At 28.0% G+C, this 27681-nt stretch overlaps 2 protein-coding genes and 1 long non-coding RNA gene across 3 annotated transcripts; 1 reads left to right on the top strand and 2 right to left on the bottom strand.

The window, feature by feature from the left end:
* Window positions 1–912: 912 nt before the first annotated feature.
* On the bottom strand, window positions 913–26388 carry LOC123260102. The gene is made up of 26 exons (XM_044721046.1): window positions 25898–26388; window positions 25670–25836; window positions 24973–25252; window positions 24341–24423; window positions 24116–24240; window positions 23646–24049; window positions 23384–23595; window positions 23162–23326; window positions 19092–19207; window positions 18376–18702; window positions 17986–18028; window positions 12789–12930; window positions 11669–11756; window positions 10882–10983; window positions 9987–10005; window positions 9706–9904; window positions 9479–9642; window positions 8168–8479; window positions 7978–8102; window positions 6758–6925; window positions 6452–6690; window positions 6151–6362; window positions 5700–5864; window positions 3423–3538; window positions 2830–3312; window positions 913–1582 (listed from the first exon to the last, which is right to left on the bottom strand). Exons 1-25 carry the CDS (start codon window positions 26055–26057, stop codon window positions 2985–2987), a joined length of 4461 nt encoding a protein of 1486 aa, XP_044576981.1. The 5' UTR covers window positions 26058–26388; the 3' UTR covers window positions 913–1582; window positions 2830–2984.
* Window positions 10874–13222, bottom strand: LOC123259209 (ejaculatory bulb-specific protein 3-like). Its single transcript, XM_044719550.1, has 3 exons — window positions 12789–13222; window positions 11669–11756; window positions 10874–10983 (listed from the first exon to the last, which is right to left on the bottom strand). Exons 1-3 carry the CDS (start codon window positions 13090–13092, stop codon window positions 10878–10880), a joined length of 498 nt encoding a protein of 165 aa, XP_044575485.1. The 5' UTR covers window positions 13093–13222; the 3' UTR covers window positions 10874–10877.
* LOC123259216 lies at window positions 14566–18165 on the top strand. The gene is made up of 3 exons (XR_006508188.1): window positions 14566–14811; window positions 17957–18044; window positions 18103–18165. It is a non-coding gene; the product is annotated as an uncharacterized LOC123259216 (long non-coding RNA).
* Window positions 26389–27681: the final 1293 nt, after the last annotated feature.

Here is a 27681-nt window from a genome sequence, read left to right as displayed (position 1 = left end):
AGCGTGTAAAATAAAAATTAGTTCAATAATTAATTTTACTACAAGCGAATTATAAATCTTGCACTTAACTTTCTAATATAGAGACAGATTAGCGATCATGCGCCGCCTATCGGAGATTTTTAAAACTACTTTTGATTCAAAAATTATATATGAGCATATTAAGTCATATCAAAATATTTTTACCCAATTTTGGCTAAAATTTTTTTAATTAAAAAAAAAATAAAATAATTTTTTTGACAAAAAATAACATTTCAAAAATCTATCAGTAAAATACTGTTAGTATGTATAACTTATTTTTATAAATGTTTTAAAGAGTCTCCTGAAAAATTCTAAAACACAAAAAAATATCAAAAAGTGAAAATTTGAAAAAACAATTAATAAAAATGTTATCAAAAATAAAATGAAGATTAAAGTTACATGTTTTAAATTAACCAAAAATCAATGACGATTTATTTTTCTGGTTTGATGAAATCAAATGCATTATTAATTTACCGAACCGCGACACATTAATCTTGAAATAAAACCAATACAAAATGTACAATTTGCGATATCGGATCCATAAACTCTGTAAAAATAAGCTTAATCGATAAAAAATTTGATCATTACCAATAAAATAGCTCCGAAAAATGAATCGGGAAATTTATTGATAAAGATCTCAGTTTAATCTTCTCAGCTGAGAGCGCTAATAAATTTAAAAATAATAATCGGATATGTTTTCCGTGTGGGAGTTATGAAAACGGAATTTTCCTTTTTCTGACATGTGCACATATACATTTAAAGATTAATCAAGACAGATTAGTCTGCATATTTTAAAATAAAAAAGTGACATCGATTATCGAGCGGCGGTATCAGGTCATGGCTCATTGTTACGCTTTCTCATATATTTTATAAATAATTAGAAAAAGAAAACCGTAAGCTTTACTGCTAATTTATTATTTTTAACACCGTTTACATTTTATATGGCGTTAGACGCTTAGATAGGCTTTTAATAAGTTTGCTACGTTAAGTGCTTTGTAAATCGGTAACACACCATTTATGTATCTTATGTGATCTATATTATTAATTATTATTATTATATGTCTATTTGTATAGTTGATGTTCCTTTGAATGGGTGGAAATTCAAAAGATAATCCTTTGTTTTAACAGCGCATCTATTTTCAATTATTGGTTGTTGAATGCCTTACAAACGGATTATGCAGATCTAGTTTAATGAACTGCAGATGAGCTCGCTCGACGTGCTTTCATTTATATAAATCAACAATTGTTCCTTTGATAACATTCACCCGCAAAAGTGCTCAGCTGATAGATGTCAAGTCATCCATAATTTTATTATTCAAGCGCTAGAGTGTGTTGCTGTTTCATCATCACCAAACTTGTTCTCGGCTTCTTGTTCTATCGTTTCTGCCGATTGTACCCGAGTGATTGATTGGTTGTCGGGTTCGTTCGAGTCAAGATCAAATTTAGCGTGATAGATGCACTCTGCGAGCGAAACTAACACAGAAAACCCGAAGCCAAATGAGAGGAACATCAATGAGGAGGAAATTCCTTCATAATAACAAGCGTCGGTTTCAACTGTGATTTTCTGAAAAATTACATTTTTAATATATAAAACTAGCAACCTTGCAGTCACTGCCGTGACTTATGAACTATAAATAAATAAAATTTTGCTTTATTAAACAATGACTTTTGTTAAATTGCACTACACTTTCTTGAATATTGACGTTTTTAAAAATATAAGCTCATCCCGATGTTACATTTATCAAGAGCTTTCATTTGAGTACCCACATGAATTTTTCATATATACATATATGTAATATATATATAAATATATGAAGAATTGATGTGGGTACTCAAATGAAAGATCTCAATGAGAATAATGTCAGGGTGAGCTTAAATCGTTAAAAATGTCAATAATTCTCAAGATATTTGTTAAATTGCACTGTACTTTCTTAACTATTGACGTTTTCAAAGCTATAAGCTCATCCCGATGTTGCACTCATCAAGAGCTTTCATTTGAGTACCCACATGCATTTTTATATATTTTTCATATATACATATATGTAATATATATAAATATATGAAAAATTGATGTAGGTACTCAAATGAAAGGTCTCGATGAGTGTAATGTCAAGGTGAGCTTATATCTCGAAAAATATCATTAGTTGACAAGATAGCAAAGTCAGTTCTTAATTATTGATATTTTTAAAAATGTAAGCTCATCCTGATGTTACACTCATCAAGAGCTTTCATTTGAGTACCCACATGCATTTTTATATATTTTTCATATATACATATATGTAATATATATAAATATATGAAAAATTGATGTAGGTACTCAAATAAAAGGTCTCGATGAGTGTAATGTCAGGATAAGCTTATATCTTTAAAAAGTTCAATATTTCACAAGATAAAAATTAATTTCTTAATTATTAACATTTTTAAAGATATAAGCTCATCTTGATGTTACACTCATCAAGAGCTTTCATTTGAGTACCCACATGCGTTTTTATATATTTTTCATATATACATATATATAACATATATATATATATATATATATATATATATATATATATATATATATATATATATATATATATATATATATATATGAAAAATTAATGTGGGTACTCAAATGAAAGGTCTTGATGAGTGTAACATCGGGATGAGCTTATATCTTTAAAAATGTCAACATTTCACGAGATAAGGTAATTTCTTAATTATGTATCTAGAGATAGAGCACTTTTGAATGCAGCCTAAATACTTATATTGTTTATCACCATCCAAATAATTTTATCTTAATTCAATTTCATTCTATTTATTGCTTACAAATTAACAGTCAATAAACTTTACTCAGTATTATGATTTATGAAGAACAAACATAAAATAAATTACTACTTTAACGTTCTAAAACATTCTGAACAATAATTGCCATGAATAATATATTTATGTATCTACTTCAATATTTGAATCATCGTATTTTTCTATGCGCTAAATTGTGATACTGTTTTATCATGATCAAACTTTTCTTCAATATCTTGCTCTGCCGTTCCTGCCGATTGTACCGGAGTGATTGATTGGTTGTCGGATTCGTTCGAGTCGCGATTGAATTTTGCGTGATAAATGCACTCTGCGAATAAAATAAACACAGATAAGCCAAAACCAAACAAGAGAAACATCAATGAGGGGGCAAATTCTTTCATCATCACTGGCATTGGTTTTGAACTGTGACTTTCTGGACACGGTGGCTTTTTGTAACGCCAATGTTTTCTTAGACGATTGGCTAGTCCGTGTTCTACTGCTTTTCTAGACCTGCAAAAGTTTAATTAGCAATTATCAATATTAATGATCTAGTTTTTATTAAAATATTTTGACTTTACTTAAATTTAAATGAAAAAAAAAAAAAACATAATCAAATTCACCCATAAGTGATCATTTCTTTAAATGGAGAATGTCTTGGAACTCCAATATAAACTTCCCGCGGTGCCCGAATAGGGATTTCTTGAAGTTCACAAATTTGATCTTCCGTAAATAAATCCTGTTACAAAAAATATTATCATTTAATTTCATTTAAAAATCTCAATAATAGAATTTTGTATTCTTCTCCTTAAAAATTTAAAGCCTCTATAAATTTTCCGTAGAAAATAAAATTAACTAAAAAAAATTTATTATTTCAAATTTTTTACTTAATTCTAAACAAGCAGAAATTTTTATTCAAAATTTTATAAAAAATTCTTTGATCATCCTAGTGAAGTGATTTGTTATCAAGCTACAAAATTTTAAAATTAAAAATACTTATTAGTAACATTTGAATAAAAGTAATCTTTTTTAAATAAAATTTGCAGATTAGAAAATTTTATTAAATCAAAATTTGAACTTTAAAACTAATTAAAATTTTTCAAAGCTATTTTAATAATCCAAAAAATAAAAATTCATGAGAATTTGAAGTTAGTCAATAGTCGAATCTCAAAAAAAAACAGGATACACGGAAAGAAAAATATGGGAACTATTCCCATAATTTTATGGGAACAGTTCCCAGGCAATTATAGGAACTGTTCCTATGAATTATGGAAACTGTTCCCATGAATTATGGGAACTGTTCCCATATTTATAAGAAATTTTCCCAGAATTATGGGAAAATTTCCCATAATGATGGGAATGGTTCCCATAATGGTATAGGAATGGTTTCTATAATTATAGGAATGATTCCTATACAATTATAGGAACCATTCCCATAATATTATGGGAAATATTCCCATAATGATATAGTAATGGTTCCTATATCATTATGGGAACTATTCCCATAATGGTATAGGAAGGATTCCTAGAATATTATAGGAATCATTCCTATACCATTATGGGAATCATTCTCAAAATAAAATAAAGATAAAATCTTCGTGCGGAGTGAGTTCGAAATGATTCCTATAATATATACACGGAAAAAAAAATTGGGGCAGCCACATGGTTTTCATGTTGTAGGCAATAATAGTTCAAACAACAATACTAATTAAATAATAATAATCATAATAATAATCGATATTATTAAGAGAATAAGGAAAATTTTGTGGCCAGTGTATTTATGTGATAAAATGGGTTTTTCCTTGGAGTTGTGCCTTTTCAAGGTTTCATATCATTCTCACCAATAGTCAATTTATTATAATAAGAATTTAGGCTGCATTCGAAAATGCTCTGTGTCCAGATACATAATGAAGAAATGACTTTGTATCTGGTAAACTATTGACATTTTTGAAGATATAAGCTCATCCCGATGTTACACTTATCAAGAGCTTTCATTTGAGTACCCACATGCATTTTTGATATATTTTTCATATATACATATATAATATATATAAATATATAAAATATATGAAAAATTGATGTGGGTACTCAAATGAAAGGTCTCGATGAGTGTAACATCAATATGAGCTTATATCTTTAAAAATGTCAATAGTTCACAAGATACAAGGTCATTTCTCAATTATATATTTAGAGATAGAGCATTTTCGAATGCAACCTAAATATCTTGTATAAATTGACTGTCATCATAAATTGACTATCGACGAGAATGATATGTAACCTTGAAAAGGCACAAATTCATGACAAGTCCTTTGCAATGACACTAAATTTCACTAAAAAATCGATTTCATCATGTGGCTATCCAGGAGACAAAATTGTTCTTATTCTCTTAATAATATAAATTATTATTATTATTATTTTTAACTATTATTGCCTGCCACATGAAAATCATGTTGCTGTCATATGAAAGTCATGTATCTTCCACAGGAATGTATTATGCGGCAGCCCCAATTTTTTTTTTTTTTTCCATGTAGGATTTAAACTTTTATGTTGTGGGAACCATTCCTATATTATTGTGGGAATGGTTCCCATAAATTATGGAAACCATTCCTATAATAGTATAGGAATTATTCCTATAGCATTATGGGAACCATTCCCATAATATTATAGGAATAGTTCCCATAATATTATGGGATTAGTTCCCATAATGATATAGGAATAGTTTCTATAATAGTATAGGAATTATTCCTATAGCATTATGGGAACCATTCCCATAATGGTATAGGAATAGTTCCCATAATTTTCTTTTCGTGTATGATTCATCATTGATCAAAATTAAGGCGTGCTATTAAAATTTCTAGTAAAATTAAATAAAACTTGAATTTTTAATATTGAATGTATACTTCAATAATCCGATAAGCCGTAGTGTCTTCAATGTGAAAAGCGAACGGTTCATCCCGAACTTTGAGGAGTCCTTCAACAGCCGGAAAATAGGATCCCCTTGGTAGCTTCTTGGTTGGCTTTATTTTCTTCTCGTGCATTTCAATAGCTGTTTCTAAGTACGTCGTCTAAAAATTTCCATATAAATTTTATTAAATCATAAGCTACCCTCCTATAATTTATTTGTATATTTTTTTTTATTAAACCAGATTAGAATACAGATATTACATATAATATTAAGACATATTTGTCTTATAAAAGACATACTATGTACACTTTTATTTTGTATGGAACCTTGTTATTGGCCATGCTGTCGGGTTCATTGTTTGATAAACAAATAAAAGTGTTTTATCCTGTTTGTAAGACTGATGCGAAAAATTTAAGTATGAAATAATAACATAATTTAATACTTACCGCATAAAAATCTCTGTAGTAATCCATGTCCTCCATTCCGCAGCTCAAACTACTGTCAGTCAAATTTTTCAATGTAGTAATCCAGAACGCAGGTGGCGCTAGTAAGAACCCAACAACCGTCGCTGAATAGAATTGAAAGAGAAGAAGCGTCCAAACAAATAATGACAAAAAAGCGATTCGTCCAGAAATAAGACGCGGACTATCATTTGCTCCTATTTTATTTTAACAATTGTTAATAGATTAATTGAATTAATTTTAAGATTCAAGAGGTCAAAAAAAATAAGGACAATAATTATATTACCTTGCTGGAACAAAGCAGCCATAGTTATAAGACTGGTTTCTGTTGCCGGTAATGACATCAAAGAATTGTCGGGAACTTTAATATTCTTCACATGAGATTCGGCTTTGGTTGTTACGAAAAGAATTAACCAATAAACACCAGCCACTCCGAAGACAATGTACCACAAGCTGCTGTCAAATGGTTTCAAGAATCCATTTTGCATGTCATTTTTCTTGGGATGCCGAAAGAAGAATACTGTCCTTCAAGGAACATCAAATTTCAAAAAATAAAAAGAAGAATCACCAGAAAATTTATTTAAAATTTTACCTGATAGTCATTACGTGTACAGTATAGTCAATAACTTCCAAACGATCACGTTTAATTTGAAATGGCGTCGAACTTATGTCAACAATGCCTTTCTCCATGTCGCCGATTATTCCGTCGAAGGTTCCGTTTAATTTGTATCCCCAGCTTATGTCTCGTTTCATGTTAATACTTTCAAAAATAAGTTACTTAATTAATAACTAATTCCTTGTATTGGTGAACAAGTCAACCATAATTGAAAATATTTTCTTAGGAATTTAATCGATTTCAATTTGAAAAATTTTGGAAAATCCAAAAGTGCACCCCTCATAATCTCATTTTCGATAATAAAATTGATTAAAATTTTTAGAAAAATTTCTAACGATATAAAACAAGTATTTTCACGGGGATAAAAAGATAGGAAAAAATTCTAAACGCCATCTATCAGGGTTTGTAGGAGATAATTATTGAGACTTTTTGCTCGAGATGATAAGGAAGATTTCTATTTATTAAAACGTCATATTGTTATTGATTGCTTTGGGGATAATCTTCAATTTATTGACAGTAAAAATAGTAAAAAATTTTGGAAAATCCAAAAGTGCACGCCTCATAATCTCATTTTCCATAATAAAATTGATTAAAATAAAATACAAATACTTTTAAATCTTTCGCGCCATTGTCCACCCAGAAAAGAAAAGGTACTGCGCATGTATTGTAAACGAACCTTATTTACATAGATATAGATATACAAACGATTAGTGGATTTTTAGTTTATTGCTAATTATAAATAAACTACATTGAATTAGACCGTGATCTTCGAAAGGACTTAGTTTTAAATCATACTGAAGCGTATAAAAAATAAATGGACTTGATCAGTTAAGTTTTTCGGCAGTTATCGTGACCACGCCAATTTTCATACATACATTTGACAGCCGGACGTCCACGGAATAATTTTTTTAAACATTTTTTTTATTTATTTAAAAAGCAAAATGCCTTTTAAAAATGTCATAAGCGTTGACATTAGTGTTTTTCCATTACATTTATATGTAAGTATTGTTCTACAAGTGCGATAGAAAATAAATAGAGACAATTTCAGTTCAAGAAATCACTTGATTTTTGTAAGGCGAGTGTAGAGCACAACCTCATCCGCTTCGCTTATGAGGCGTGCAATTACCTTCAATCAAGAGAAAAAATTCTTAAGCCAAAAAATAATACCTATACAGCAAGTTACTCAAACAACTTACGAAAAATTGTAGTATTCCTTCAATTGCAACACTATTTGATAAGTAAACCGACTCATAGTATCGAGATGGGTGTCTATGGGGGTCGTTAGATAAGTTTCCAAGTCAGGTTTCGGGTCATTTACCAACTGAAACAGTAAAAGGAATTGAATACTAGCAAGTAATTGAATCAAAGAAAAATAAGTCTGCTTACGACGATTGAAACGTTTAGCGGTAATAAATTAAAATTCTGACGGCGGTGATACTTGAATTGGTGGTTAAAATTATTAACCAGTTTATGCTCAGGGGTCCAGTAGCCCATGAGAGTTACATTAATTACACCTCCGTGAAGATAACTCGGGTTGTACACATCGTAGAGTTTGTAAGTGTTGTTCTGTCGAATCGCTACGGTCATTTCGCTCGCAACCGTCAGGGGAAGATCTTTCAGCGGTGGTGTCGGGAATTCTAATGACTCGGTTAGCAGAACCCACCGATAAGATTCATTGAACTCCAGTTGCCTGGAAAACTGCTCGAATTGTTAACAATTTGGTTTGTTCAATCAAATTACCCTTGTATATATTCGTTTATTTTTTTCTGTATTCATTTTTATTTCAATTTGCCTTTTTGTGATAATAATTTATGTAATTAAAAGAGTAAATTAAAAATTTTTTCTACAAAGTATTTACACAGTAAAAAAATTGGGGTCAAAAAATTTTGTGTTAAAAATTACTATGTTAAATATTTAACACTTTTTTGTGTTAATTTAATAAAATAAATGTCATATTTACACATGAAAGTGCTGAATATTTAACACAAAAATTTTTAACACTAAGTTTTTTGACGCAATGACGCAAAATTTTTTACTGTGTACTCAATAATATAGGTATTTTTTTAAAATATTTAAAAAAATATTATTTTTTAAAAATTTATTTAATATTTTTTAATTTAATATTTTAATTATTTAATATTTAAAATGATTTAATAATTTTTAAAAAATTTTGACATTTAAATATGTTAAATATTTATCTATATTAATTAACAGAATAAGCAATAATTTTTTTCCGAGTATATTTTTATTATAAAATTGACTTAATTTACTTAAAAAGTAATAATTTGATTTTTTTTTATTGATAGTCAATTTATTATCTAAATAATAAAAAAAAATATTTTTATTTAAAATGCAAGGTCTTGACCGGAATTTTTGTCTTTTCACAATTTAAATATTTTTTTTTTTTATATTAAATTTTTTATAAGTTTTTGAAGCACATTTTAAATAGATTGTTAATTCTATAATTCAGTTCCGTAATATTTTTCCTTAAAATTCCAGTAAATAATCCTAAAATAGCAATATTATTTTAATTTTAATTGTTTAAAAAAATACTCAAATTATATACATTGTAATTAAAAACCTCAAAAATCATTAATTCCAAATTTTTTTCATAAAAATGTAATTTTTGGCAATTACTTAGTACAGGATGCTAATTATTATTATTATTATCATTATTATTAATAATAATAAATGTACCTGATCTAATATCAAGTCGCTGCCTGGACAATCATGGTCGAGTATTACACCAAGAGTTTGAGCATTAAGTCTTAATGTACTTTCCAAATTAATATTGTCGCTTATTTCGTTGTAAGAAACTTTAGCTTCTTGTCTCATTACATTTTTAGCAAAATTATGAGCTTCTGTAAATAAATTCTTTTGAATTTCAATAAAAAATATTTTTTTGAACAAGCTTTTGCAAATACCTTGAAGGTTCCAGCAGCCAAAAACAATCAACTGATAAACGTGAATGCTGTCGAAGTAATCGCGGGTGAAGTTCTCCAAAAATTGATCACCCTTAATGAATCGGATGAGCAAAGGCAGAAGAAAAATCCCTTTTCGTAAATCCATCTTACTCGAAAGTGAAAACAAAGCTCTTAGTGATGATACGAGGAGCGAGTGCCGCTAATAGTGAGCGGGGCTGTTACGACTGACAATGAGACAAAGACATAAGTTTAATCGAGCGGTGACGGAGTTTGAGTAAAACCACGTAAGCTAAATTTCGCCTGGTAATTTAAACTTTGGCAATAACTTATGCAAATAGCGAATTATTAGCTCTTTATAAGTGTTATTAAATTAATCGATCCTGAGATTTCGTGACTCGCAAAATCATACATTTGAGGGTCTAATCAGTAACCCTGTCATTTTATTTAATACACTATCCTTATGCACATTATACGGTACACATAATATATTGTGTATTATGAATCTCGTGAATAATACCTTCCAATTTGTATATTTATATTGGCTTGCCTCCAAGTAGTTCAAAAGTTCGATGACTGCACTCGACAGCTTCAAGTTTCCATTAATTCAATCTATCATAAATAAATAAAGAAATATAAAGTCGCTCGTAGGTAACAATATAAAATATATTTTTTTTTTATAACAATAATAACAATAACAATATAAATAAAATAGTACAAAATTCTCTTCAAAATTAAAAAATACACAAAAAATTTTAGGAAAAATTACAATTATTACCCCCATGAAAAAAAAATGTATGTCAAAATCTATAAAAAATTTATAAATATAAAAAAAATGTATGTAGTAAATATATTTTTAATAACTAACTTTTGGTCGATTTTCATATATATTTTAAATATATATTATATATCCAAGATATATATTAAAATACCTAAAAAATATATAGCTAAAAATAAAAAAAAAAATATATTTGAAATATATAAAATATATATGAAAATCGGCCAAAAGTTAGTTATTAAAAATATATTTACTTTACATAATTCATATATATTTATATATTTAAAATATATTTTTTATGTATCTTGACATGTATTTTTTTCTATTTTTTTTCATTGGAGTAGACTATAATTGTAGTTCTTCTTACAATTTTTTTTTAATTTCTTTTTTCCTGTAATTACGTCAAATTATTGGTATCTTTTGATGCAAAATATTTTCTACGATACACTCCGTCAGGATCATATTTGTTGGCAAGTATTCCAAATTCTTTCGGTTTGTATTCTCTGTAAATAATATTAATAATAATTTTATTAATTTTACAAGAATTAATTTTTTTTTTTTTTAGAAAATAAATTTTTTTAAGAACAAGTTTCTGCCCTTATTTTTTTAAATATGAATTTTTATTTTTTGAATTATTTATTTACTTCTTTCAATAAAATTTTGTTTTGAATCCGTCGACCTGGAACATTTTTTTTATTAATAATAAAGTTGCTTGTTCACGCTTGTTTGTTACCGATAGTACTTTTGTGATTGTAGGTCATGTGATTTAATATATTATATGTTCGGCAATACCAAAAATTTATTAAATTTTTTTCAATCAATTTGAATTAAAAAAAACATCAAATTATTTTTAATAAAATTTAAAGTCAAAATAGTAAAGAGTATTTTAAAAACTTTCATTGAATTTTTAAAATTATTCGCAGAAATTTTTATGATTAAAATGACAAATTACTATGAATAAATCAATGAAAAAAAATAAATAAAACTTTACTAATTATTGTAATTACTTGCTGAATAACTCATGAATAAATAACAATAACAATAATAACCTGTTAATTTATTATGAATAAAAAAAAATAATTTATCCGTCTAGGATAAAAATAAAATTTTTATTTATTAACTTCTGAGTACTTAACGCGATTTCAATTCACAGTTCAAAAGTTTTTAAGTAAAAACAATAAATATTACCTCAAGTACTTGATAATTTTAATCGCGCCTTCCTTTTGGCTCTTGGAACACTTTGCACACTCAGTACTCAATGCTTCCGGCAAAGCTCCTGAAAGTAAATTAGAACAAAAATAAAATTTCATAAAATTTGTGAATTATAAATAAATAAAATTTTGCTGTATAAATTGATGACTTTAGTTAAATTGCACTGTACTTTCTTAAATATTGACATTTTTAAAGATATAAGCTCATACTGATGTTACACTCGTCAAGACCTTTCATTTGAGTACCCACATGGCATTTTTTTATATGTTTTATATATATGGTATTTGTGAAATATATAAATATATAAAATATATGAAAAATTGATGTGAGTACTCAAATGAAAGGTCTCGATGAGTGTAATGTCGGGGTAAGCTTATATCTTAAAAAATGTCAATAGTTGACAAGATACAAGGTAATTTCTTAATTATTGATATTTTTAAAGATATAAGCTCATCCTGATGTTACACTCGTCAAGACCTTTCATTTGAGTACCCACATGGCATTTTTTTATATGTTTTATATATATGGTATTTGTGAAATATATAAATATATAAAATATATGAAAAATTGATGTGAGTACTCAAATGAAAGGTCTCGATGAGTGTAATATCGGGGTAAGCTTATATCTTTAAAAATGTCAATAGTTGACAAGATACAAGGTCATTTCTTAATTATTGATATTTTTAAAGATATAAGCTCATCCTGATGTTACACTCGTCAAGACCTTTCATTTGAGTACCCACATGGCATTTTTTTATATGTTTTATATATATGGTATTTGTGAAATATATAAATATATAAAATATATGAAAAATTGATGTGAGTACTCAAATGAAAGGTCTCGATGAGTGTAACATCGGGATGAGATTATATCTTCAAAAATGTCAATAGTTCACAAGATACAAGGTCATTTCTTAAGGGGCACACCTTGTGTGACAGCCTAAAAAAATGGCGATTTTTGGGAATTAAAAAAAAACTACTATAATAATATAAATTTAATTATATAAAATTTTTAAATTGAAATGAAAATAAAAAAATGAATTTTAAAATTTTTTAATAAAAAACTAATAAATATTTAAGTATAAAAAATGCTTACGCTTCAATTCGCGGCCATCAGGAGGACAAGGTCCCTTGTTCATCAAACAATTGTAGTAATGATGGAGCAGCTTTTTGTTCTCCAAAACGAGGTCCAAATTGAGCTTGTCCCACCTGGTCATGTAAGCCTCCGCTGGAGGCGGCTGGTAACAATGCGATGCACACACAACTAACAGTAAAATAACGGAGGTGTGCATGACCGCACAGTGACACCAAAAGATACCCACCAACCTGGGATGCATTTCCCGAACGAGTAAACCGATCCCGTGGTTCGCGGGCGCATTTATACCGGCACGAGCATCCATCGATTACTGCACACAGACAACTATTTTTTCATTTTACTTCAATACCGATTATTTTCCTCCAGGCAACTGGATTGTTTAATTATCTATAATCATCCTATCGGTACTTGCAATTAAATGTAAATATTACTCGGTAGAATGTTTTAAAACATTCGACACAAATAAATTTACATAACATCATTATCAATGCAGGATGGTTTGGGAATAATAAACGAGATTTGTTGAACCTCTATCGAAAATTAAACAAATATTTATTACAATTAAAGCGATTAATGAATGCATTGTCTTAAATTTGAAATTTTAATATCAATAAAACCATATTTTAGTAATAAATATTTTTTTTTAACAAATATTATTAATTAACAAATAAATATTTGTTAAAATTGACGATTTCAATTTTTTCAAGAAGAAATTAAAGTTTCTTCAAAATTTTACATTTTTTTGCTAATTTTATTGATTAAATTTTATTTTATAACTATAATAGTGTATTTTTATTAATATAAATTGATTTTAAGGAGATCCTAGTGTAAAAAAAGTCTATAAAAAAATAATACGTAGAAATACTTTTGTCAAGCATCTTAAAATTAATTTTTAAATTAATTAATAACATTTTTGAGGAAATTTCCGAAAAATATACTCATTAAATAATTATTAACATTTAATTGACTATTAAAAAATAAAGCACTCTGAATTACCGGTATACACTTGACAACACTGCAAGAGTTCCCTAATCTTCAAATTTATTTATGTTTACTGTGTAACTAAAATGACTAAGATCTTCTAGCATTAAAAAACCGCAGTTACATATGCGCCGGGTAACTGCGCAAGCGGTGTTGCCAAGTCAAATACAAGACTTTAAAGAACGGAAGTTCCGAGTGATTTTTCATTAAAAAATATAAAATACCTCCGTAATACGTTCGAAAAGCTACTTTTTTTTATTGTTTTAATCGAAAGCTTATTATTTTTTCAATCAAATTCAATGAAAATGAAATTTTTTTTAAATCGTTAATTGCATTAAATTCTTAACCAAATACACGGCCGGTGGAATCTCCATTTGCCTACATGTAAAAATTACAATTTTCAAACCTAATTATATGATTAAATATCCCGGAAACCTACTGTTTTTTAATTTTTTTATTAATTATTAGGCAACGTAGATTGTATTTACAAATTTTCAGGAAGTTTTAAAAATTTGACTACTTCGCATGGATCTCCTTAAATTTTCATTAATATCAATTGATTTAAACAATGATCGGTCAAAAAACTAACAAGAGAACAAAATGGTTGTGCTTTCATGTTGCCAATACGAGAAATGACGTACATAGATGGCGCGGTGGGAAGCGCGCCAAATTTAAAATACAAAATAATTGTATTCTTTAAAAAATTAGAAAATTATTTTCTTAAATAATAAATTAATTTTTAAACAAGTAATATATATTTATATTTTTAATGGTAGATGATTTTTTCTTATGTTACTCTTTAAGAAGATGTAAATATTATCAGATAATAAAAATATAAATAAATGTAGTGTATTAGCAGATGAAATGATCTTTATGTTGCGCAATAACAACACCAGTAACAACTTGAACGAGATGTAATAGTCTTGTAGGAGTGAAGATCCTGATTGTGATAATAACTTTCCTGACAATAAACGCAATTAACGGTGACGCGACCTCGCTGAGGAAATTACACTTTGATTGTTTTCAGCTTCCCGGTTTTAAGGTAACTTTTAATTAAATATATTTATATTAAATGTTATTAAAAAGATTTAACAATATGCAATAATATTTATGAACAGAAAAAATATTAAAATATTAAGGATTGTTGAAGTTAAAAGTTACAAATTATCTTCTTTTTTCTGTTCGTGGAAAACTCCATTGTAAGTTCTAAGTTAATTACTTAATTGTATGCCCGTGGAAAAAATAATGACCTATTGTTGTTTTAATGGTTAATAATAATGTATTGGTGATGGCAAATGCATGTTTGGTACCGTTAGAAAACAACAAAACCTGCAAAAGTATTCAGCGTTAAATACACAGATCTCGCTATCATTTCCGACCTACTTTCTTCCCTGGCCTTATTTGCTTTTTGCCCTCGATAATAATCGATTGGATTTTCATAAAAATTTTTCTTGAAAAATTTTTTACAAAAAACTCAAGTATAAAAATAAAATTTTGATTTATAAAAATTTACGGTAATTAATTATTTGTTGTGGTAACTTATCTACTGATGATAAATTCAAACCGACAAACGTTAAAGAACAATTCTTCATTATTAATTAATAGTAAATAAATATGTTTATATTTATTTTGACGTCGATAATTTTAAAAATTTTTCTAGCCAATAATTTATCATACACTGTAATAAAAAAAATTTTTTAAATAAAAATATAACAAGTATAAAATAATCAGTAATAAAAATTGATAATCGCTTTAAGTTCAAAAATTAAAAAAGCGTATTTAAGAATTTAAAAAAATATGATAAATAATTTTTTTTTATTTTTACAACTAACATTTTTTGATGAATTTTTTTTATAATAATTTATTTGTTAATAAATCATAAAAATTGCAATACAAAAATTAATTTTTTCAACACTAAAATAATGTTTATTTAAATAAAACGCAGTAATATTAAAAATAAAATTTTTTTAAAATAAAAATTTATTTTTAGAAATTTAAACTCGAAAATTAACTTCAGATTTTTTTTAGTAAAAAATTTCAAATGAGAAAATTAAAAAAAAACTAGAAATGAAATTATTCAGAAATATTTTCTTAATACTCAGTTTATTTTTTTTTAAATAGAATAAAAAAAAAATAAATTAATCAAATTTATTACTTAAATTTTAGTCTTTTAAGATCAATAAATTGTTAATAATAATTCTCGTATCCGGTGGTGTCACGATAGCTCCAACACATCGAATTTAAAACGTTCATTTACGTCAAAAATTGTTAGATAAACGATATAAAAAGACGGGTTCAATTAAAGAGATATTAGTCTTAAAAAAAAAATGAAGTTGGCTCAGCTTGAGTTGATTACTTTTTTAATAATTGCAATAATAGCTTATTTTGGAAGCGCCAATGAAGAAGAAGAAAAACTTGATAATTATTATAATAATTTATTTGTGGGATTCGATATTATCGATATTTTAGAGAATCGCCGTATAGTGGATAGATACTCTAGTTGTTTATTGGGAAAATTAAGATGCCCCGAACGTGCAAAAGTATTTAAAGGTAATGTAAAGATTTATTTTACTTTAAAAGATTTTTTAAATCTTTTAATTTCATAACGAAAAGAACAATAACCAACTGCGGATACTCGTATAGTATACTCCGTGATATCTGTAGTGAAAAAAAATTTCAGACTATAGTCAATATCCTTGAAAGTATACTAAATTATTTTTGGACTGTACTCAGTGATTAATTTTTCTGGTTATATCGCGTAAAATTTCACGGGATATAACCAGAAAAATAATTTCGTGTAAATTAAATTATACTCGGTTGAAATTTGGATTATGCCCACGGTGACTCCGCCAATTTTTTTTCTAGCGCCTGCGCACTTAGCATTATCATATCTATTATGTATTTTAAATATTAGGTTAGTCAAATATTGTTTTAAATAATTATTACATACATTAAAAACATTTAAGGAGCATTAAGGTAGTTAGGCCCAAAAAGCAAAAATTCAAGAAATCTCCCAAACTCCGTATAGAAGTATTTAAATACATAATACAAACGCTGTTAAAATTTAGAGACGATTTACCACGTCTAACCGAAGATAATTGCAATTGAAAATGACATTTTTACACAGACGGTATGGGAAAAGAGAGAGAAAACCGCCAAGTTTTATTATTTTTGTATTGAAGAAATTTTAAGAATTTCACAAAAAACTAATATTACTTAGATTAATACATGTATAATTACCCTACAAAATTCTGGAATTCCCTACCACATAGTTATTGAGAAGTCATTGATAAACTAGTGAAGTAAGCAAATAAAGTCATACATGGAAGTAAGTGAGCGATAGCCCGTAAGAGAGGCGACACTAGTGAATGAAAGAGACAGCAGTAGCATAAACTATAGCTTGGGAAAGAACTACCTTAATTTACACGAAATAATTTTTCAGATTATATCACGTGAAATTTTACGCGATATAACCGGAAAAATTATTCGATTAAATCGAAGACTTCACTGAGTACAGTCCAAAAATAATTTAGTATACTTTCAAGGATATTGACTATAGTCTGAAATTTTTTTTCACTATAGATATCACGGAGTAAGGTAAAAGCCCCAATAGATGATCACGTACCAGTATATGATCACTCCATGTATTTGTATATCTATATTCACAAATATAGGTATACAAATACATGGAGTGATCATATACTGGTACATGATCATCTATTGGGGCTTTTACCTTATACTATACGAGTATGTGCAGTTGGTTGGTTATTGTTCTTTCCGTGATAGCCCTGATAGCCAAGTTGGCCGCAACTTTCTGTCAATCTACTGCCGCAACTTGTCACCAACTTGGCGGCAACTCTTGGAAAGTAACTCGGTTGGTGTCAACTTGTTCACCAAGTTGTCACCAAGTTGTCGGCAAAAGTTGCTCTGAAACTTTTTCACACCAAGTTGACGATAAGTTTCTTAAGAAATTTGGCGACATATTGCGGCAGTAGATTGGTCTCTTTTTTCTCAGAAACTTGTAGCCAACTTGCCGCCAACAGTTACAAATTCGGAAGTTGACCGCAAGTTGTCGCTAAGTTGGTGGCAACTATCTGACACCAACTTGGTTGGTCTAAAACTGTGGCTATCAGGGAGCTTGAGCAATAATTTTATATAATATCATTGAATTTGATCTCATTTTTTAGAACTTTTTCCACACATGCTTAAAACTCACTGTGGAAGATGTACTATGGATCAAAAAAAAGCATACGACACCACTGTTGAATATTTAAAGTAAATATTTTTAAGGATAACAAATTTTTAATTAGATATTAATGATAATATTTTTCAGGCGTAAAAGACCAGATATTTATATAGCGCTTTTGGAAACATTTAATCTTCTGTTAAATTCTAATAATACTTCATAAATGATAAAAAATCAAATAAAACTTTCTTTGTACAAGAAAAAAGATTTTTTTAGCTTCATTTTTTTGAAAAATGATTTAAAGTAAAATTAATTGAATGAATTAATTTCTATTACTGTTCCAACTTCTGAAAAAAAAAATTAAACAATTAATGCTTTACTAGAAATATATTTATCTTGAAAATATAAAACTTGTTAAACTAAATATCAATTTTATCTGAATTTAATTCTTCCTGTTTTTCGCTAATGGCTGAATTTGTCGAGCCTGTTTTCTGATCCGATATTGAATCATCATTATCATCGTCGTTGATGTTTCTAATTTTTTCATGCCTCATGATTATTTTCTCGCCTATAACAAAACAAAACGCCACAAAGAATCCAAATGCCAGAAGAAATAACGCGGGACTGAATTCTGGGATCATTACAGGAACTGGATCACTTTTGTGACTTTCTGGACACTCTGGTTTTCGGTGCATCCAAACGTTTCTCAATCTGCGAGCCATTCCGTGCTCAACTATTTGCCTCATTCTGTTAAATATTATCAATTTGATTAATTTTTATTTATATCAATTTCATTAATTTTTATTAATATCAATTTCAATAATTTTTATTTATATCAATTTCATTAATTTTTATTAATATCAATTTTATTATTTTTTTATTTATATCAATTTCATTAATTTTTATTAATATCAATTTTATTATTTTTTTATTTATATCAATTTCATTAATTTTTATTAATATCAATTTTATTATTTTTTTATTTATATCAATTTCATTAATTTTTATTAATATCAATTTTATTAATTTTTATTAATATCAATTTTATTGATTTTTATTAATTAAAACCAAAAAATAATAATTTTGGTTAACTACAAACAAAACTACTGCTATCAAAAATATTTTAAAATATTCACCCATAAGTAAGCATTTTTTTGAAAGGCGAAAATCTGGCCGTTGCTGTCGCCGTGTGCTTTGGAGGAAATAATTGGATTTCAACTAAGTCACATATTTCACCGGTATTGAATGTTTCCTGGTAAAAGGAAAATAGAATTATCTTTTAGAATGAAAAATTACGAATTTTAATTGAATATTTTTAAACAAAAAAATCAAATAAATTTTTTAATCACTTTAAAATAATTATTATTTCTTCAGTTATTGTATTTAATATTAACGATTAATGATTATTACTGTTACAGAAATTTACAAAGTTTAAAAATACATATATCAAAAAGTCAATATATATACTTAAAAATTGACTATTATAATAAATAATAAAATAATGTGTATTGAGAACAAAAAATTTTATAAATCTCTATTATTAAGAGAATATATATTCTTATATAAGAAAAATTTTGTTTCCAGAAAAGTCATAGGGTTTTTTTAGTTAAATTTAGTATCATTGCAAAGATCTTGATTTAAATTTGTGCCTTTTCAAGATTTCATATCGTTCTCAACGATAGTCAATTCATGATAAGTATTTAGGCTGCATTCGAAAATTCTTTATCTTTAGATACATAATCAAGAAAAGACCTTATATCTTGAGAACTATTGACATTTTTAAAGATATAAGCTCATCCCGATATTACACTCATCGAGACCTTTCATTTGAGTACCCACATCAATTTTTCATATATTTATATATATTATATATATGTATATATGAAAAATATATAAAAATGCATGTGGGTACTCAAATGAAAGCTCTTGATGAGTGTAACATCGGGATGACCTTATATCTTCAAAATATATATTACATATATGTATACAGAGTGTCCCAGAAGTAACGGACGCCATTGTAGCATCTGATAAACAAAATAATTCTGAGACGAAAAGTCCTTAGCAATTTTTTAATCAGACGCATAGATAATTAATTATTAATTAAAATAACGTCCTTTTATGCGTTAGAGAGAGAGCACTAGTGTCAAGTCAAGTGCGTTCCAACGAAGACGCTTGCACGTGTGAATGTGTAAGTAAATATGTGTGACTACGTAGCTATAGAAACTAGTTAGTCATACAGTTAGTTGTGTCTTTGTTTGACACATACTTTACTGGACACTGGCGCTCTCTCTCTAACAAATAAAGAGACGTTATTTTTAATTAATAATTAATTATCTATGCGGTTAATTGAAAAATGGCTAAGGACTTCGTCTCAGAATTATTTTTTTCATCAGATGCTACAATGGCGTCCGTGAGGACACCCTATTTATTTATTTATTTATTTATTTATTAAATTTTGATCCTAGAGCAAGTGCTCCCTAAGGACCATCATTATTAAGTACATTACATAATGAGTACATATAAATTAATGTAATATTAGGATAATAGAATATAATAGATTAATTATAGAAATTATAACATGATAAGTAAAATGATAAATAACATAATATAATAAGTGTTAATGAATATAATAATGACAAAAATGTTATTGTTATTGTTCTTGATTCTTCGCAACAATTCTTTGCACAGTTTTATATATTTCTATCAAAATGCCAATTAAAACACGCTACTCTAAACTCTTCAAATGTGCCTAATGCAACAATATCAGACGGGAGCCGATTCCAAGTCTTTATGGCTGTTAACAGAAATGAACGCTCAAAAGTCACTGTACGGCAATTTGGTTGATGAAACACATCATTTCTACGCTCTGCACGATTTCTAACTGAGAGCAAAATACGAAAACCGTCACACAACAAATTATAATGTTGCAAATGCAACATCTTATAAATCATACAAGTTATCAAAAATTCGCGTCTACTATGCAGTGTCAACCATCCAAGCTGCCGTCTGTAAGGAGTAATGTGATCAAATCGCGGAACACCATAAATGAATCTTATGCAGGCATTAAACTTTCTCTGTAGCCTCTGTTGAAGGTTACCAGATATGTTTGTTAGAACAGATCTATACTATATATGAAAAATATATCAAAATTGCTTGTGAGTACTCAAATGAAAGCTTTTGATGAGTGTTGTAACAGGTAAAATCGAACTTCCCTGGGTCATTATCGACCACTTAATTAACGCACGGTAGGTAAGGGCTTTCCTTTACTTTTCGATTTTTGACAAGTAGTTTCGACTTGTCACCGGGCGTGCTAATCGAAAGTCCCCACTACTGTCCCCGAAAAATGAAACGGGGCAGAACAATAAGAAAGTTCGAGAACCGGAGTTCGAGGGTTATAAAAGAGCCAGCAAGAAAGATATCGAGGCTTTTTTCCCTTCTGGAAGCCAGTGGCCTTTTGCCTTTGTGAATCAGTGACCTTGTTAAGATCAGTTTAAGTCAATAGAGTGCAAATTTGGACGTCGAGAATAAAGAGCAACTGCAGAGGAAGTTATCGGGGCATTTTTGGAATTGGACAACCCTGACAGGTCAGCACCCTGGTTCGAGACGACAAGACGCCAAGCAGCTGAGCCCGCAAAGTTGGACCGGAGTATTAGTCGTCGTTGGATAAAACAATAATTGAGCCTCCAGGTATTTTCAATTATTTTAGGCCAGATTAGACTATTTATTTAATTAAGAGGCTGAAATAATTAAAATTAATTTCTCGAGCGGCCATTTTTATATTAGCGAGTTCGTACCTTAGTTATTTATTGTCAAGGTAAATTAGTTAGTTTTGTCGTTGAACTTTTATATTGAAAATTAAATTTAATTGATTAATTATTAATTTATTGGTAGAAAATTTATTAGTAATTTATTATAGGCCTGTTGGCTATAATAAGTTAATTTTAGTTAGGAATTTTCAAGACAAAATTTGCGTAATTAAGTTAGTGAAGGTCATTCTATAATGTTCTGTGGTTGTAAATCTTGTTGAGACGCTTTAGAATTACAGTAGTTGAATTTAAAAAATTGTGGTAAATTAAATTTAGGCCAGTGGGCTAAATTTAATTAATTTAGTTAATTTAGCGAATGTATTTATTGAGAAATTTAGTGAATTTAGAAAATGATTACTGAACTTGTTAAGAAAATTATGTAGTGAACATTGTTAAAGATTATTTAGTGGAGATCAAGAAATGAAATAAATCAGTGGGTTTAGTAGAATAAATTGATTGATAACTTTAGTAGAAAATTTGGTTAAGTAAATTGAAAATGAATTTAGTTAAGAAGATGTATTAATGAATTAAAATCGAAGGTCGGAATTTCGTGTTAAGTAATTGTTAGGCGTAATTTTGGTAATTTTGGAGAATGCGTAGTTTTGAGATTCAGTTTTATTGGTAATTAAGATGTATGAATAAATTGAGAATTTTGGGAAATTAAGTTAACGTCCGGTGGATGATTTTATATAGAAATTAGTAAGATAATATGGTATTCCGTCAGGTAGACAAGGTTGTTTTATGTGAAATTAGTTCTGGTAGTTGAAATAAACTTTTGTTAATTATTGTCAGGTTGGCGTAGCTAATAATGAGTTCATTTAGTATGGATGCGTAATGGTCTATGATTATAAAGAGTTAGACGATATTTAGTTTGTAAGATTTTGGCGAGTGCCTGCGTAGGTGAGAGGTTCTCATAATTTAGTAATTATTAGGTTAATTTTAAGGGTAATATTGTTAAGAAAATTTGTTAATTTTAAATTGTTTAATTGGAATAAATAATTATAATTTTGTTATTGTTAATAATTGTTCATCAGCATTAATTTACAGCCCTCTCTCTCAAGCTTCTCACGACCCGATCTTTCCCTTCTCATGCTACCCCGGTTTCTGGGACACTGTGTATAAAATCCCAGTGGCGTCCTTTTCAAAAGAGGAACGGGGTGACCAATTGGACCGGGCTAACCACCCCGTTACAGTGTAACATCGAGATAAGCTTATATCTTTAAAAATGTCAATATTTAAAAAAGTACAGTGCAATTTAACAAAAGTCATTATTTAATAAAACAAATTTTTATTTATTAATAGTCCACAAGTCACGGCAGTCACGTCGTGACTGCAAAGTTGCTAGTATAATAATAAATAAAAAATACAATTTCTGTAAAAAAATTGACGTAAATAATTACTTCTATTATTTTATATGCAGTTGCAACATCGACGTGAAAAGCAAACCCTCCTTTTTGCATCAATTTTAGACCATCCTCAATTGAATAATAAGGTTCTCTTTTTCGTTTTTTATTAACCGCAACTTTATCGCGATACAATTGCAGAGCTACAGGATCCGTGGTCGTCTAAAAACAGTAAAATAATTAAAAAACTGCTGATTATGAATACTGTAGACAACTTACTGCAAAAAAGTCGTAATTATAGGCAATATCTTCGATACCGACTTCCAAATTACTGTCAGCAAGGTCCTGAAGGGTGTTAATCCACCTCGGTTTTTTGGCCAACAAGGACCCTACGACACTTGCGGAGTAAAATTGGTAAAGAAGAAAGCCCCCGATGAAGAGAAATATGAAAACGATTCGCCCCGCGTAAAATCGTGGACCGTCGCTCAATCCTAAAAATATTTATCATAATCGCTGTGGGTCCAAAAAAATAAAGATATACCTTGTTGAGCCATAGCAGACGTGACAATCATCAAAATTTCAGAAGCCGGATAGGTATCAAGAGTCATTTGAGGCTTCTTCATGACCAACCAGTGCTCAAGTTTCACGGAAGTGTACAAAAAGATCCAGTTAACTGCGCCAAAAAGCGCAATGTAATACCAAACTTGGTTCTCAAAGGGCTTCAAAAAAGGGTTGCTCAGGTTGTTAGTCGAAGGGTGTCTGAAAATAAAGCAAGGTCTTGCTACCCATGTCTGGACGGTGTATTCAATCGCGTCCAATCTTTCGGGCTTGTACTGAAAAGGAGTCGCTCCAAAATCTACCAAGCCTTTTAACATATCTCCAATTATTCCATTGAACGATCCGTTCACCAAATAACCCCAGGTTTTTCCTCTCTGAAGATTCATTCTAGTAGAAAAATTATTTTAAAAATACTGTTTCAAAAAGCGCGACTCAATTTTCTATCAAACTAACGTGAAATTGTAATAATCGCGCATTTGAAGTGTCAGAGCGTAATTATAACGGTGCATTGTGTCCAAATGAGGATTTATTGGGTTGTGGATATATGTATCATAATCAGGTACCGCTGGAAAATCAATCTGCAAAAAAATAAATCTTTTTTTTTTTGTTTTTGAAACAGAATTTATCAAGTTTTTTTGGTATAAATTTATTAAAAATAAAATTTTTAGGGATTCTTACGACTATTGACGCATTTAGTACAAGTCCCTGAAGATCTCCACGTCTTTTGTACTTGTATTGCGTCAAAATAATTTTCAAAACTCCTAAAACATGTTTAATTTTAAGCTATAATTGTAAATTATCTTATCTATTACTTCTAATCCGTTATTTGAAACACAAAGTTGATGTTTTTGATTTCTACAAGATACATTCCGATTTTTTTAATAGAAAATAAATCCTAATCATTGAAAATTTACCTCTAAAACTCCATTGAAAAAAAAAAAAAATTAATTTGATTCAAAAGAAAAAAATTCTTGGACCAAAAAAATGATTTTCAAGAGCTTCATTATCTTGATTAATGTAAAAGAAATCTTAAACTGACAAATTTTACTCAAATAAAAATTTTTTCTTTTATTATTTTAGTTCAAGAATTTTTTTCTTGACTAAATTAATTTTTTTTTTCAGTGTAAAAATTATTTTAAAAAAATTATAGAGACTGGGAACCAAGCCGGGAATCGAACCCAGTCCAGTCTGGTTACATATTAATAGCTCTACTGCGTAAGCTACTAGGAGTCGGATAACGATAATCAAATCCTTGTGTGTCAAATAATGGATTAGAAGTCAGTCATAAGCTAATTATTCAATTTAACAACCTTCATTGCGATCATTCAAACTCCAATGACCCATGTAAGTGATATTAAGCTTCCCACCATGGCGATAACTGGGATTGTACACGTCATAAAGTTCGTATATTCTTTTATTATTGTTATCCGTATTATTTTCATCATGTAAATTATCATTTCTGCGCATTGCTAGCGTCATTTCATTAGCGATCGTTAATGGAAGGTTGTAAAAGTAATCTGGTATTTTTTCACCGGTCGTTGGCATCAACCAAAAATAAGACTCGTTATGTCGTAAATGTTGTTTCGTAAACTGGAATTTTTTATATTTATTAAAGAAAAATTAAATTTAATTTCGCAATGAAAATAAGCTACAGTGATGAGTCTATTTTTTAAAGAAGAAAAAGTAAAGGCAAAAACTCAACAAAATTTTTGAATTTTAATACAAATAAATAATTATGATTTTTTTATTAACAAATAGATTTTTTCCGAAAAAATTTTTTTAAAAAATTGCATTTTTTATTTTTAAAAATTTCTACATGTCAATTTTTTTTTATAATTTTTTTGTCATAATTTATTTGTTAAAAAATTCTTAAATTTATCAAATATCTGTTAAATTAATTTTCAATACTTAACTTACGAAATTTTACTTGATTTAAAATTATTTTTTGAATAAAATATCTTTCTCTTGATACAATTTTTTTTTTTTTTGAGTACGGAATAAAATTACCTGGTCAAAAATAATTTTACTGCGTTGACAATCCAAATCTAAAACAATTCCTAACTTCCAATAATCTACATGCAATAATTTGTCCAAGTCAATGTTGTCATCAATACTTTCGTAAATTAATTTTATCTCCGGATCCATAATTATCGATTTGCTGAATTTTAAACTGTCTAAATAAAATTACAATGCTAGTTAAATTAATAATAATTTATAAATAAATTACAAACTTACCATATTTATCCCAGCATCCAAAAACAACAATCTGGTTAATATACAAATTTCTAAAGTAATCCCGCGTGAATTTAGCAAGAATTTCATGCCCTTTGCTCGTCGAAAGTGACAAAGTTAATAAAATTATAAACAACCAGTACACCGAAAGCCGCGACTTCATCTTATTCGGGGAAGGTTCCGTTTACAAGTGAGGTTTCGGTTTGCTTTACTTTAGCGACAACCCCTTGAGAAGTATAAAGTGGAAATTTAAAGCCCTCAATTATCGGCTTTAAAGTTAAAACTGGTGATTACCATCCGCGAATTTAAATCGGCTTTACAACCACAGGTTTCAACTTAATGCTAAATTGCTGGTGTAGTAAGACTATCATTAAATCGATCGTTAGTTAATAATATTAGTGCTACCGTTAAGCTCCCCTATCGGAGAATCCGAGATAGCAATTCATGTAATTGCAAGGTTTATAGTTTGATAGAATGTCCGGTGATATTGGTTAGCGTTATCATTTATATCTAATTTTGTAAATTAGTACTTTGCTTGGATTTAAATGTTATACTTTACTACTCTATTTTTATAATTATTTTTATCAGTAAAAAAATTCAGATCTATGAATAATACACCTGCAGAGATTTATTATTCAGTATTTTTACATAATAACATAAATAAAAAAATTCACCCTGAAAAAAAAAATTATTTAAAAAAAAATAAACATTTTTGTGACAAAAAATAAATTTTTTTGAAATTTTTAAAAATTTTATTTCTAATTTTTTTTTTTCTTTTAAATTTTTTCTATCAGTCATTTTATAAAAATAATTACTTGTATTTAGATCCATAATTTACAAATATTAAATTAATTAAAATAAATTTAAAAATAACCAATTTTTTTTAACCTGAACTTCATTATATATATACTATAAAAACTACAATTTTTATCTATTGAATTGTAATATTTTTTATATATCTTATTTATAAAAATAAGTTTTTTAAAAAGAAAATAAAATTATTTTAAATCAAGAAAATACTTTTAAAAAATTTTATTGTTTTAATTTAAGTAGAAAAATTTTTAAATTAACAAATTTTTCTTTCTCTAAAAATTCTTCGTATTGATTTTTTTTTGTTCAAAATTGTTATTTACCAAGCTCAAAAATTTAAAAACAATTTTAAAGCTTAAATTTCATGCTATTGACAAAAAATATGAAAAGAAAAATTTTTTTATAAAAAATAAATAAAATAAACTCTATAAAAAAATTTATTGCTTTCTTTTGATAATAATCGCATAATTCAACTATGTGATTAAATTAATTAATGCGGCTTTCGACGTTGAGTGAGGTTGACGCAACGAGCAAAGTGTGTGCGCTCACACACGAGTACCAAAAACGTTATCTGTTAAAATAATGAATAAAAAAATCAAGTCAATCTATAATATTTTACTCAATATTCTTTTTTAAAAAATTTATCGGTCTAAATAAATTATAAATTATAATTACATATAAATTAGTATTTTAAAAAAAATTTTTCATAATTTATTTTTAAATATAATTATAATTAAATCCCTATCAAATAAAATTTGTTTATTTTTGCAATGACGGTGTATTATTATTTAACAGCTATTAAAAAACCTGGAAGTAAAATCATACCTCACTCATAATCATAAGAAGCATAAATTACCAAACAACAATTGAGACAATCTAATATCTCAAAACAAACAATCTCTTCGTATTTAGTGCCATGACTCACACATTTCCGATTTTGATGATATACAATTTTGTATCACCTGGATAAGACGCTA

Source organism: Cotesia glomerata, linkage group LG2 (genome assembly GCF_020080835.1).
Source record: "Cotesia glomerata isolate CgM1 linkage group LG2, MPM_Cglom_v2.3, whole genome shotgun sequence".
NCBI classification, from domain to species: domain Eukaryota; kingdom Metazoa; phylum Arthropoda; class Insecta; order Hymenoptera; family Braconidae; genus Cotesia; species Cotesia glomerata.
Note: the sequence above shows the minus strand (reverse complement) of the source record. Positions and strands in the feature narration are given on the sequence as shown.